The 12621-nt window shown below is 36.6% G+C and overlaps 1 protein-coding gene across 26 annotated transcripts in view; it reads left to right on the top strand.

Moving 5' to 3' along the window:
* The window catches only part of Epb41l3 (erythrocyte membrane protein band 4.1 like 3), a 226521-nt gene that overhangs the window by 46398 nt on the left and 167502 nt on the right, over positions 1-12621 (top strand). For 12 of the 26 annotated variants that reach the window (XM_048806536.1, XM_048806532.1, XM_048806535.1 and 9 more), the window contains exon 1: positions 5949-6260. The exons of 1 other annotated variant lie outside the window; for it this stretch is intronic. In XM_048806536.1, coding sequence (XP_048662493.1) covers positions 6206-6260 — 55 coding nt within the window. In that variant the 5' untranslated portion in view covers positions 5949-6205. Of the gene's footprint in view, positions 1-5845; positions 6261-12621 lie in introns of those variants that run through there. 13 more of the 26 variants (XM_048806513.1, XM_048806508.1, XM_048806520.1 and 10 more) reach the window with 11 other exon arrangements.

Below are 12621 nucleotides of genomic sequence, written 5' to 3'. Positions count from 1 at the left end.
TTCATGTTAATTGTACAGAATGGCAGGGTTCATTGTGTCATATTCAGATACACATAAAAACAGAATTATTAGATCAGTTTTACTCCCCAACCCCCCTCACCCTTTCCATCTCCCTCTCCTAATGGTCATCTTTAGAGTTTCATTGGGTCCCCCCCTTTTTTCCCTCTAGCTTCCACATATGAGAGAAAACATATTTCTATGCCTGACTTGTTGTGTAAAACCTTATGACCTGTAGTTCCATCCATTTTCCTGTAAATGACATAATTTTTGTTCTTCTTTACGGCTGAGTAAAACTCCATTGTGTGTTTAGACCACATTTTATTTTATCCCTTCATCTGTTGATGGGTACCTAGACTGGTTCCATAACTTGACTATTGTGAATTGGGCTGTAATAAACATGAATGTTCATGTATCTCTAAAGTATGCTGATTTTAATTATTTTGGATGAGTACCAAGGAGTAGAAGGCCTAGATCATATGGTAGTCCTATTTTTAGTTTTTTGAGGAACAATTTACATTCACACCAACAGTGTCTAGGAGTTCCTTTCCCCTACATGCTCACCAGCATTTGTTGTGTATTCTTGATGACTGTCATTCTAACTCTAGGGATGGAAGCTCAATATAGTTTTGATTTGCATTTCCCTGATAACAAAAGATATGGAACAATTTTTATATAATTGTTGATTGTATTTTCTCTTTTAAGAAGTGGCTGTTTAGTTTATTTGCCCATTTATTTTGGGAGTTATTTGGGTTTTTTTTAGTACTGAGATTTTAGTTCTTTATATATTCTGGATATTAGTCCTCTGTTGGAATAGTAGCTTGCAAAGATTTTTTTTCCCTCCCATTCTGTAGACTCTCTTCATTCTATTGTTTTCTTTGCTGTGCAGAAGTGTTGTGTATGTGGGTGTGTGTATGTGTGTGTGTTTAATTTGATGTCATTCTATTTATTTCCTGAGCTATATAGTTCATGTATAGGAAGCCTTTTCTTGTGCTTCTATATTGATGCCTCTCAACTTTTGTCAAGTTTCTCATCTTAGACTTAGGTCTTTGACCCATTTTTAGTTGACTTTTATATAGGGTGAGACATAGGGATCGCATTTCATTTTTTGACCTTTGGATAACCAGTTTTTCCAGCACTGTTTGTTAAAGAGGCTATATTTTCCTTCAATGTATATTTTTGGCACCTTTGTCAAGAATCAGATGACAATAGCTGTGTGCGTTTTTATCTGTGTCTTCTATTCTATTGCATTGGTCTACATGTCTGTTATTGTGTCAGTACATGCTATTTTTGTTACTAAGACTCTGTAGTGTAATTTGAAATCAGGTATTTTGATGCCTCCAGCAATGCTCTTTTTTCTCAGGAACACTTTGACTATTCTTTAGTTTTTTTGTAGAGCTTCATATTGGACATATTTACTCTGAAGGTTCACCAATAAAGTTAAAAATCTCAAAACAACAATAACAATAAAAAAAGATAACAAAAGTCTCATTTAGCATTACTGGACTCTGTGTAAATAATGATGACCATCTTATTTTTATGATGGTAATAGCTATCATTCATTAAACAGTTGTTATATTGCAGACTCCGGCCACCATATATTAATAAATATAAAGAGGCTTGGTGTTTTTACAAAAGTAGAAAGATCTAATTTCAAATATTGGCTATTTGACTTACTCCAAATTTATTTTTTATGGCCACTTCCAGATATGACACTTACCCTTTAGTGAAGAGGAAACAGGTATGTCCCTGATACACACTGAAGCATGCACTGCTAATGCACATAGAGGTTATGAGTATGAGTCCCTGAATGAATTTACACTTTTTAAAAAATATTTATTTTTAGGTGTAGATGAACACAACACAATGCCTTTATTTTTATGTGGTGCTGAGGATCAAACCCGGGTCCTACCCTTGCTAGGGGAGCACTCTACCCCTGAGCCACAATCCCAGCCCGAATTTACACATTTAAGGAGAATTGCTTCTCACATGGACAATGCCATGTAATTTGTGCTGAAGGAAGTTGAAGTAGGAAGTTTTCACAACAGTTAATATAGCTCTTGAGCAACAGAAAAGCTAGGCTTTTGTGTGTGTGCATGAGCAGATCTATACATATGTATGTGTATATTTATACATACATATGTGTCAGTACATGTCTATATGAATGTGTCTATATATGTGTGTGTGTGTGTGTGTGTGCATGAAGGGGTATCTACACATGCACATAGTTGTTTAAATATGTGTGCATGAGTGTGTATCTATATAGGTGTTAAGGTGTGGATCTATGTAATATGGGCCATATATATGTGTATGTGCCCACAGCTATACCTGTGTTTTTACACTTTATGGATGTTTGTATACATAGGAGTGTATAAATGTGTATACGTTTGTATGAGTGTGCACCTATGCATGTGTGTACATATACATGCATGTGCATCTATACATATGAACATGGGTGTGTCTGCTTGTGTGGGTATTTGCATCTACATATTTTCATGTATCTATACATATGTGTGTATATGTGTATATCTATACACTTGTATGTATCCATGTAAGGACTGTGTGTGTGTGTGTGTGTGTGTGTATATATATATGTATATATATATATATATAAAGCATGGGCAATGGAGCAGGAGAGAGTGAGCTAAAGACTCTCCCATCTTTCATCATAATTTATGACCTGAGGGAAATGTCTTAACCCCCTTTTCTTTCCATCACCTTATCTTTAAATTGGGAATAATAATAGTCCATGCCTCATAGATTGTAGTGAAGGTCATGTTTTACAGTGTTGGTAAATCTTTGGCTTATAAGCAAGCAAATAAAAATATTAGTCATTATGATCATGTCATTTTCAACATCATCTCCAATCCTCACAGTCTGAGGAAGCTGAGGCTGAGAGACTGAATGGCATTGGTCAGGTGGGGTCAAGATTCTAGCCTAGACCGGTCTTTCCATTGTCCCAAAAATCTGCTAGTCTAGTCATATCTTTCCTGCCTTTTGACACTATTTGGGAAAAATAATTTTTTAGTTCTGTCTGTGACCCACATACAGGGTCCCTCTCATCCTGAGAGATTGGGACTAGTGTGTGCTGTCCTGTGTCTCTAGTTGAGAAAGGAAGAGTGGCCCTGCCTGGAGGCAGCCTGGGGTTTGGAGTCTGCAGACCTGAACTTGAGTCCTGAAAGCATCATTCTATGACCTGTGTTGTATTTTTGCTTATTTGTTGTTTTTAACTTACTTCTTTGGGTGTTTTTAGGACTTCAGATAAACAAAATTGGATTGCTAGTCATCTTTGTTTAATGACACACTTCATCAATGTTACCTCTTTATTTTTTATTTCATAATTATTTAAATGTTTTACGTAATGCAGCAAGTACCTACAAACCCAGATCCAAACAAAAGCCAGGGTTTTGACAATAAATAACTTTCACCTGTACTCTTCATCTGACCTTCTAGCTATTTACTCATCTCCTCCAATCTCTAGTGGACATACACAAACATCCTGAGTACCATTTTGTTATTCTTTTACTTTCCATTTAATGCAAACTTATGCATTTATACACATTCTGAAAAGAAAATTTTAAATCTTTACTGTTTTTAACTTTTAAAAAGATGTTGAACATAATCCTTTGAAACTAACTTTTTATTGCAAAGTTTCGTCTACACTGTGGTATGCTGATGTATATATTTTTTTTATTCTATTGTTTATTTCTACCCTCCCTTCTTTTTTTTTTTTTTTAATTTTTTATTGTGGGTTGTTCAAAACATTACAAATTTCTTGACATATCATATTCGACACTTTGATTCAAGTGGGTTATGAACTCCCACCTTCACCCCATACACAGATTGCAGAATCACATCAGTTACACATCCATTGATTTACAAATTGCCATCCTAGTGTCTGTTGTGCTCCGCTGCCTTTCCCATCCTCCACCCTCCCCCCTCCCCACCTCTTTTTCTTTCTCTCTCCTCTCNCTAATGCCATCCATTTCCCTGTAAATTCTATGATTTTGTCATGTTTTAATGCAGAGTAATACTCCATTGTGTATAAATGCCACATTTTTTTTATCCATTCGTCTATTGAAGGGCATCTAGGTTGGTTCCACAGTCTTGCTATTGTGAACTGTGCTGCTATGAACATCGATGTAGCAGTGTCCCTGTAGCATGCTCTTTTTAGGTCTTTAGGGAATAGACCAAGAAGGGGAATGGCTGGGTCAAATGGTGGCTCCATTCCCAGTTTTCCAAGAAATCTCCATACTGCTTTCCAAATTGGCTGCACCAATCTGCAGTCCCACCAGCAATGTACAAGTGTACCCTTTTCCCCACATCCTCGCCAGCACTTGTTGTTGTTTGACTTCCTAATGGCTGCCAATCTTACTGGAATGAGATGGTATCTTAGGGTGGTTTTGATTTGCATTTCTCTGACAGCTAGAGATGTTGAGCATTTTTTCATGTACTTGTTGATTGACTGTATGTCCTCCTCTGAGAAGTGTCTGTTCAGGTCCTTGGCCCATTTGTTGATTGTCTACCCTCCCTTCTTGATGAGCATCTGGGTGTTTCCATACTTGTGCTGTTGCAGAGAAATCTATTTTAGCATTGTTAAACATGACTAAAACTCCTTATGAACATGTGCAAGAACTTCTTTTGGATCAAGTAGAGTTGCTGAGGGTCATACAGTGTGTGAATGTTCAGCTTTAAGATACAGGACCGAACTGTTAGGTTGCCTCTGTTTTTCATTATCATTAGAATATGGACCTACTGTCCATCCAACACTTGAAATTGTTACAAATTTTTTTCCCTTAATTGAATGGGTATAAAATTGGGGCTTTAATTTACACTACAAGATCACATTTACTGCCAAGGGATTTGAATTTACATTTCCCTGACTGCAAACTATGTTGACTGCCTTTCTCATGCTTTGGGCATTATATAATTTCTCTGCCATGAAATATCTTTTGATTATTTGTTGAGTCATGATTCTCTTATTGATTTGTTGGAGATGTGGAGCCAGTTACTCATTCATTTTTTTTTAATTTTTATTTAGTTGTAGATGGACACAATATCTTTATTTTATTTATTTATTTTTATGTGGCGCTGAGGATTGAACCCAGTGCCTCATGTGTGCGGGGCAAGCGCTCTACCACTGAGCTATAACCCCAGCCCCTCATTCATTTTGAGATCATTTCTGCATCTGTTAAAAATGGTGATGATATGGGCTGGGGTTGTGGCTCAGCACGCACAAGGCCCTGGGTTCGATCCTCAGCACCACATTAATAAATAAATAAAATAAAGGTACTGTGTCTGACTACAAGTAAAAAAATAAATATTTTTTTAAATGGTGATGATAATATAGCGGTCATAGTCTTGATTTAGGATTTAGGATTAAATTAGCATTACACATGATACTGTAAATACTAATATGGAGCAAAATGGACAATCAGTAAAGATTTCTTCTCATTCCCTGAGGGCCTGGCCCACTCTGGAGCCTCCTATCAGTAAACTGGTTCTGTTGGACAATTGCCCCATTTGCTTAAGGGATATTCTCAGCTTATCGGTGTGACCAGTGTTGTCCTACAAGTATTGTTGTACTTTAGGAAATAAAGCAAGTTAAATGAACTCTGATTCCCTTGGAGGAAATATGAGGAAAGAAAGTAGAGGGGAAATGGTTCAACAGAGTTCTTGGCAGAATAAAGAGGGAAAAAATCAGTATAATTATTCTGTTGATCTTAATAACCCCGTCTCTAGATGTTTGATGGTATATTAATTTGACAATTGGGAAAATAAATGATCAGAAAAAAATATATATATCAACTGAAAACTTGATATCATGCAAAAGATTCTGTGCTATTTCTGGAAGCCAAGGGATCATAGGTAGTGCTGTGACATTGTAGATTTTCTGTTTCTCTGCTGCTGGAATCTCCTTCCACAGTACTCTGGAGAAAGCTGCATAGTCATGCGGAGAAGCTACCCTGGGAACCAGGAAAGATGTTAGAGGAACCTGAAGGGCGCCATAAAATGCCGTGCAGTTAACACTGCCTGCTCCTGTCTTGATTTTTGAGTGTTGAATTCAAGAGGAAAAAAGTCTAGATGTCATAGTAAAACAATTGCTTTTTCCACCCTGGATCTTTCTGTGCTTCACTGAGAATATTCCTGGAGGAGTAGGAGCTGGAGCGTCAATGCTACAGTAACTTGGAAAGTGCTGCACTGCAGCATGCCTTCTCTCATCTGTCTTTATCTGTGTTCAAAGTCCCTCTTAGGATTTGGAGGTAACATTTTTCTATCACTAACATTAATGCATACTATGAGCAATGAAAATCGTTTGTGATTTTAACTCTGCATTTGATAAACATTTAAACAGATCAGCATGTAAATTCAACGAGGGAAATATGGAAATAATTCTTTAGTGCATGGTGCTTCTTATAATGTGTGTTCATTCATGACTGTGCTATGCTAATTGTTCTCTGGTTTGAAAGCTGTGCTTTTCAATTTTTAGTAGGAAAATCTGGAAATGGAAACAGATGGGGTTTAACTACAATGTCATTTCACCTTTCCTTTTGTCCTTCTTAGTACAAACCAGTCTGACCCATCTGTCAGAAAGTCTTTGCTTGTAGGGACACATGCTTGAAGAGTTTGGAAACAGCTTTTAGTTGTGATGGCAACTTCAATTTAGGAAGTAGTTAAAAGAAAAGTTTGAATGCTCTCCAAAGACAAAATGCTGTGGACTTAGGCTTTGCAATTCACAAGTTATAATTCATTTTCTTTTGTGCCAAGAGTGATACAGAAGTAATTATTATGAATTCATAGTGAAATAGAATTTAGGATTATTTTGTAGATAAGTATAAAAACAACTGGTAATTTAACTTCATTGAAACATGGATGTTACTTGAACGTCAAAGGAATGGGTCTACCCAGAAACACAGCTCACCTATTTGGGGCTGGAGAATATTAAGTCTGGGTTCCCCAGTGGATTTGTGGGTCTTCTGTTGATCCTTGCAAAAAAATGAATTTCAATAATGCTTGGTATTAGAAGTGACTAATGGACAAAGTCATGTTTAGAAGCAGTAAAACTTCAGAGAGGCACCTCAGTAAGTCCTCCCCTTAGTGAATTATGTTTGGACATGTTTAACAAAGTGGGTTCTGAACTCATGTCTCAGAAGAGGCCACTTTCTATCTGCACCACCTGCCTCATCCTAAGGGACTTGGGGCAGTAGCTGTCCAGGAACCAAACCCCTTTCGAGCCACCTACCAGTTGCTGATATCTCTTAATTCCTTTCTGACTATAACTTTCCAAAACAATATTATCATCTGGGAGAAGTATCTTAGGGTAGGATAATGTATTATTCCTATTTTTGCATCATATTCTATTTTCCCTTAAATAGCTAGTTCTGGATTATTTACTACATTTTCAATGAATCCAGAAATTTTTTCAGAATTATATAAGAATGAATTTCCATACTGGAAGTTACCCAGAAATGGGCTCTCCTTTAAGAGATGGGTAGCTTTGGTATCATCTCTAATAGAATGTTTCTTTCAGAAACAAATCAGTAAGAAATGACCCAAAAATCAAAATCTGGTTCTTGGATGTTAGTTGTTCCCGTAGTTTTAGTCATGTTTTATATGTAAGGATAGGAAGACCTAACAAGGTCATGAATTGTTCAGAATTAAACAGCAAATGGTAAGACAAACAGAAGAACAAAGGACAGAAACCAGCCTTCTTGTCTCAGAACTTGGACTCACAAACTTCTATTTCCTGCTGCACCAACAGTGATGTAAATTAAGTAGTGAGCACACACTGGTGTCTAGTGGACACACGTGGGGAACTAATGGTCAGAGGAAGTTATGGAGCGCTTTATGAGTTAGAGACACTAGAAATGATGCAACAAGCCATAGACCTGTGGCAGAGGGTCCCAGGTGCATGGTATGCTAGGAGGACTCAGCATATAGTCATACCCACAGCTAGGACGTATCACACCCCCGTCTACAAAGCAAAGGGAAAGGCGCATGGTGCGAAGTCTCCGGGAAACCAGGTGCCAGAGTCCAAGGGTCCCCTCCTGGCTCAATCAGAGCGGGCTTCATTCTCCAGTAGAAACTATGACAATCTGTGTGCAATGTTGGGAAGTTCATTAGAGACTTGGGGCCCAGGATTGTTACAGGGATCTGGTGTATTGAAATTTTAGACTCAGAAGGAACTCAGCATAGGCACTGTTTAGAATGGGAAGGGAAAGCACTCTGAGTTCTAGAAATACTGACTCTGAGATCACAGGGGAAGTAAAGTTATTTTATATATATATATATATATATATATATATATATATATGTATGTATATATATTATAGATAATATATAAAAATATATTTGTAATATATATTTTTTCTAATACATATGACTTCCTATATATAAGAAATAATTTTATCTTTGATATATAGATAATATATATATTTATAATGTATATATTAGAAATAACTTTGACTCTTACTGTCATATTTATGAAGATATATAAAACATATAAAAATATATGTCTCCCTATTTAAACCTGATTCTAATATGAAGTTAACATCCATGGTACATCTCTTGTGTTTTGATTAAAGAATGAGAGTAAATCACATAATTAGAAAAGTAGTACTAAGAGGGAAGTTTGACCTTGAATTATCTATTAAGGACAGTGTTAACAGAGATGATTTTAACATGAAAATATTAGAACATTAAAATTCCCATTTATTAGGTAATTCTTTTCCAAAGGACCTGAATTAGCTTTGTAATCCACTCACCACTAACTGAAATTAGGTAACTCTTCACCTAATTTTTATAACATAGTACTGACTTTAAAAAAAAAAAAGCACAAGTAGCTATTTTTTTCTTATTTGTAAGCATAATGAGAATATTATTATTATTATTTATAATAAAGATTCTCTAGAACTCTGCTTCTCATGTGCAGTGAGGGTCCTGATGGCATAAATTTAGGAAATAATACATAGGAAATAGTGTATGTAGGGGAAATGGGAAGTTTCGAGGTGCCTGCAAGGCTTTGAACCAAATCATGAAAAGAATTTGTGTACACAGCTTTCTAAATACCCTAACATAAAACTCCTTCCCTCTGATGAGCTATACCATATGGGGAAATTTCAGCTCTTTATCCATATCATATCTTTAGCCATAGCAGCTTCTAAGAATCCTTATTTCTAGTTACATTTCCTCCTTATGGTAATTAAACTAAATACCAAGTCCTGTTTATTGGAGTTATATGACTGCCTTCAGTTGGAGATATCACCATTTTACTTAGCTAAAGAAATTTTTCAGTATTGCTCCTGCATTTTGTTTTTTAATGAAGCTGTTCTATTTTGCAGGTGGAAAGTAAAGAAACAGGTTTGGGAAAATTTTTAGAATTGCAAACATGCATGGGCCAAATGGCGACATAGTTGTTTTGAAATACTATTAGCAAAACTGCTTCATCAATATGTACTGCAGAGATGACATTCTCCTGTTATACAAATCGGGTATGTGGGGATTTTAAATGTCACCTTTGGATTTAATAGAAGTTTCTAAGTGTCATTTTCTTGACTTTCCTTAAAAATGATACTGTAGCCCAAAAAATTTACTTTCTTTTTTGTTGTTAAAGAGCAAAATTTCCTATCTTTCCCTTTTCCTCCTGGCCCCCTCCCATTCCTCTTCTCTCACCATCTCTTCTGATGCTTGAACTCACAGAGGTAGATTGCAAATTTGGCTGTGTGGGTTCCTTGCCATGAAAGTGAAGGGAAAAAAAACTAAGAATTTGAAATATCTGTAACATTAAAAAAAAACAAGTTTTCCTGCTGGGTGTGGTGGCCCATGCCTGTATCCCAGCAGCTTGGGAGGCTGAGGCAGGAGGATATCAATTCAAAGCCAGCCTCAGCAAAAGCAATGTGCTAAGCAACTCAGTAAGACCCTGTCTCTAAATAAAATACAAAATAGGGCTGGGGATGTGGCTCAATAGCCGAGCATCCCTGAATTCAATTCCTAGTACTAAAAAAAAAAAAAAATTCCTAATACTTAAAACTTAAAAGGACTTTCATCTGTGGCTATTCTTATAGACATGGCCTGGCAAGGCTCATGTTATTGGTTGTGACATCATAGTGTACTATTTACATAGTACACACACTTCAGTACACGCAGTTCTCAAAGAGTTGATGGCTCCAAGTACCCAGGTCTGTGCAAGATTTAAATGTAGAAAATTGAAAAGAATAGGTGGATCCCCACATCTTTCAGGCAATTTCATTCATGGATATATATTTTCTAACAGTTTGTTTGTCTTACTAGGAATTGAATCCAGGGGCACTTAACCACTGAGACACATCTCCAGCCCTTTTTATTTTGAGACAGGGTCTGTTTTAGTCAGCTTTTTTTTTTTCACTGTTATGACTATAAGACCTGAGAAGAACAATTTTAAGAGGAGGAAAAGTTTATTTAGCAGCTCCCAGTTTTAAAGATCTCAGTCCATAGACAGCTGGCTCCATTCCTCAGGGCTTGAGGTAAAGCATCATGACAGAAGAGTGTGGTGGAGGGAAGTGGCTCACATGATAATCAGGAAGCAGAGAGAGAGATGCCACTTGCTAGATACAAAATATATACTCCAAAGGGACACCCCCAATGATCTACCTTCTCCAGCCACACCCTATCCACCTTCAGTTACCACTCAGTTAATTCCATCAGGCGATTAATGCACTGATTGGGTTAAGTCCCTCATAACCCAATCCTTTCTCCTCTAAACCTTCTTGGCATTATCTCACACATGAGCTTTTGAGGAATACCTTATATGCAAACCATAACAGTCTTGCTCAATTGCATAGGACCTTGCTAAGTTGCTGAGGCTGGCCTTGAACTTGTGATACTCCTGCCTCAGCCACCTGAGTTGCTGGGATTACAGGCATGCTTTGCTGTGCCCATCCCAACTGTTGTTGTTGTTTTAATTTTATGAAAGATTTCCATTTTATTTATTTATTTTCAACATCTTAATTTTATTTTTAAAACTCAACTGTGGTTTTGATAAGAACTACTCATCATCGGGTCTCATTGATAGTCTAAGGCTAAAACATGGAATGCAATGTTGCCAAAGCATTTGGGAATGGGAAAAGGGCAGAGCTATTTTCTTTGATGAAGTTCAGAAACACATCTCTGAATGGCTGGCAGCTGTTGCTTCACTCAAAGATGAAATGAAGGACGACCAACTAGCATTGATTAAAAAAAAAAAAAAAACAACTCCCTCCAGAAATAATTGTGGATCCATTTTAAGCCAACATAGAAAGTGATTCTAACTCAGGTTGCCATAATCTTATAGCAGTAATTTGGAAACGTTAAACATTTGGGCCAAGACATTTGGGCCCTTAGAGATGAAATCTCATTAAACCCTATTGTGTTATACCACTGGAAAAGAAGTCTTAAGATGTATCATGCTGAAATGCAATTAACTCCCCATGAGCAATGCATCCTTAGGAGCCTGGCATTTGGTACCGAACAGACTAAAAACAACACAACAAAACAGAAGTCTCTAGAGAGAATGTTAAATTTTGATCACATCCCTTCCTATTTCAAAATAAAGACAAGCAGACCTGTGGAATTGTTTGCTTTCCTTTTTCCCAAAGAATAATGTTCTAATACACAGACAAATATATTTGAAAATGGAATTTAATTAACCATTAAGTAATGGTTCAATGTGAGGATGTGTAGTGCCAGTGTTTGTACTGATACTTCTTGGAGGGCTTTCAAATGTGTTCACAACTACTTTACACACAGTACATTACTACAGAATGCCAGAAGTTTTTCACTTTAACCTTCAAAGTATGCCAGTGTAATAGAGAAGTCCATTTCAAAGCAATGCACATAATTACAATTCCCCATGTGTAGTGGACTCATATTCAGACAGGGAAAAAAAATGTCTCTAAAATCTTGGCATTTGATAAGAAAAAAATACAGGCATTTAATACAATGAAACCTATTTTATTTTGAAGATTACAAAGTTAGATGGAAAATGCTGATTAGGGCTTGCTTTCCATAATGACTTTAGTCTGCTCCTTGACCTCTGACATCTTTTGCCACATCTCTGTTGCCAGGCAACAGCAGAGAAATAAAACCTGTGTAACGGAAGTTTCCAACCTAAGAATGGGCTGTATTCTAGAAGCTTAGTAAGCCAGTTTTTTAGAATTTTAAATACATTTTTCTCATGTTAGAAAAAAAATATAATAGAAATGGTATTTCAAGCCAGCCATTATAAGCCTATTTAAGTCATCATTCTTTGGAAGTGTTGAAAGGCAGCACCTTTCCTATCTGGAATAACTTGATGATTGTCTTATCTAAAATGCCAAATTCTAGAGAATGAGAAATGCCACTGAACAAGCTAAAGAGATGTTACAAATTCCTTGTATTAAAGCATGTCCTTCCTGGTCACAGGAATACTTAAATGACCCTCAGCCCATATATTCTTATTCTAAATGTAATTTTAGCAAGTTTCACTATTGGATTGGAAGGGTGAGAAATAGTGATAAAAGGAGCACGCTGATCACAAACGGTCTGAAGGCAAAAGAGGATACAGAAAACCTTGGACAATTCAATGTATCTCTATTGCCTTTTGCAGAAAGGGAGAAAGTTCCTCTTACC

This window comes from Marmota marmota, unplaced genomic scaffold (genome assembly GCF_001458135.2).
Source record: "Marmota marmota marmota unplaced genomic scaffold, marMar, whole genome shotgun sequence".
NCBI lineage: Eukaryota > Metazoa > Chordata > Mammalia > Rodentia > Sciuridae > Marmota > Marmota marmota.
Note: the sequence above shows the minus strand (reverse complement) of the source record. Positions and strands in the feature narration are given on the sequence as shown.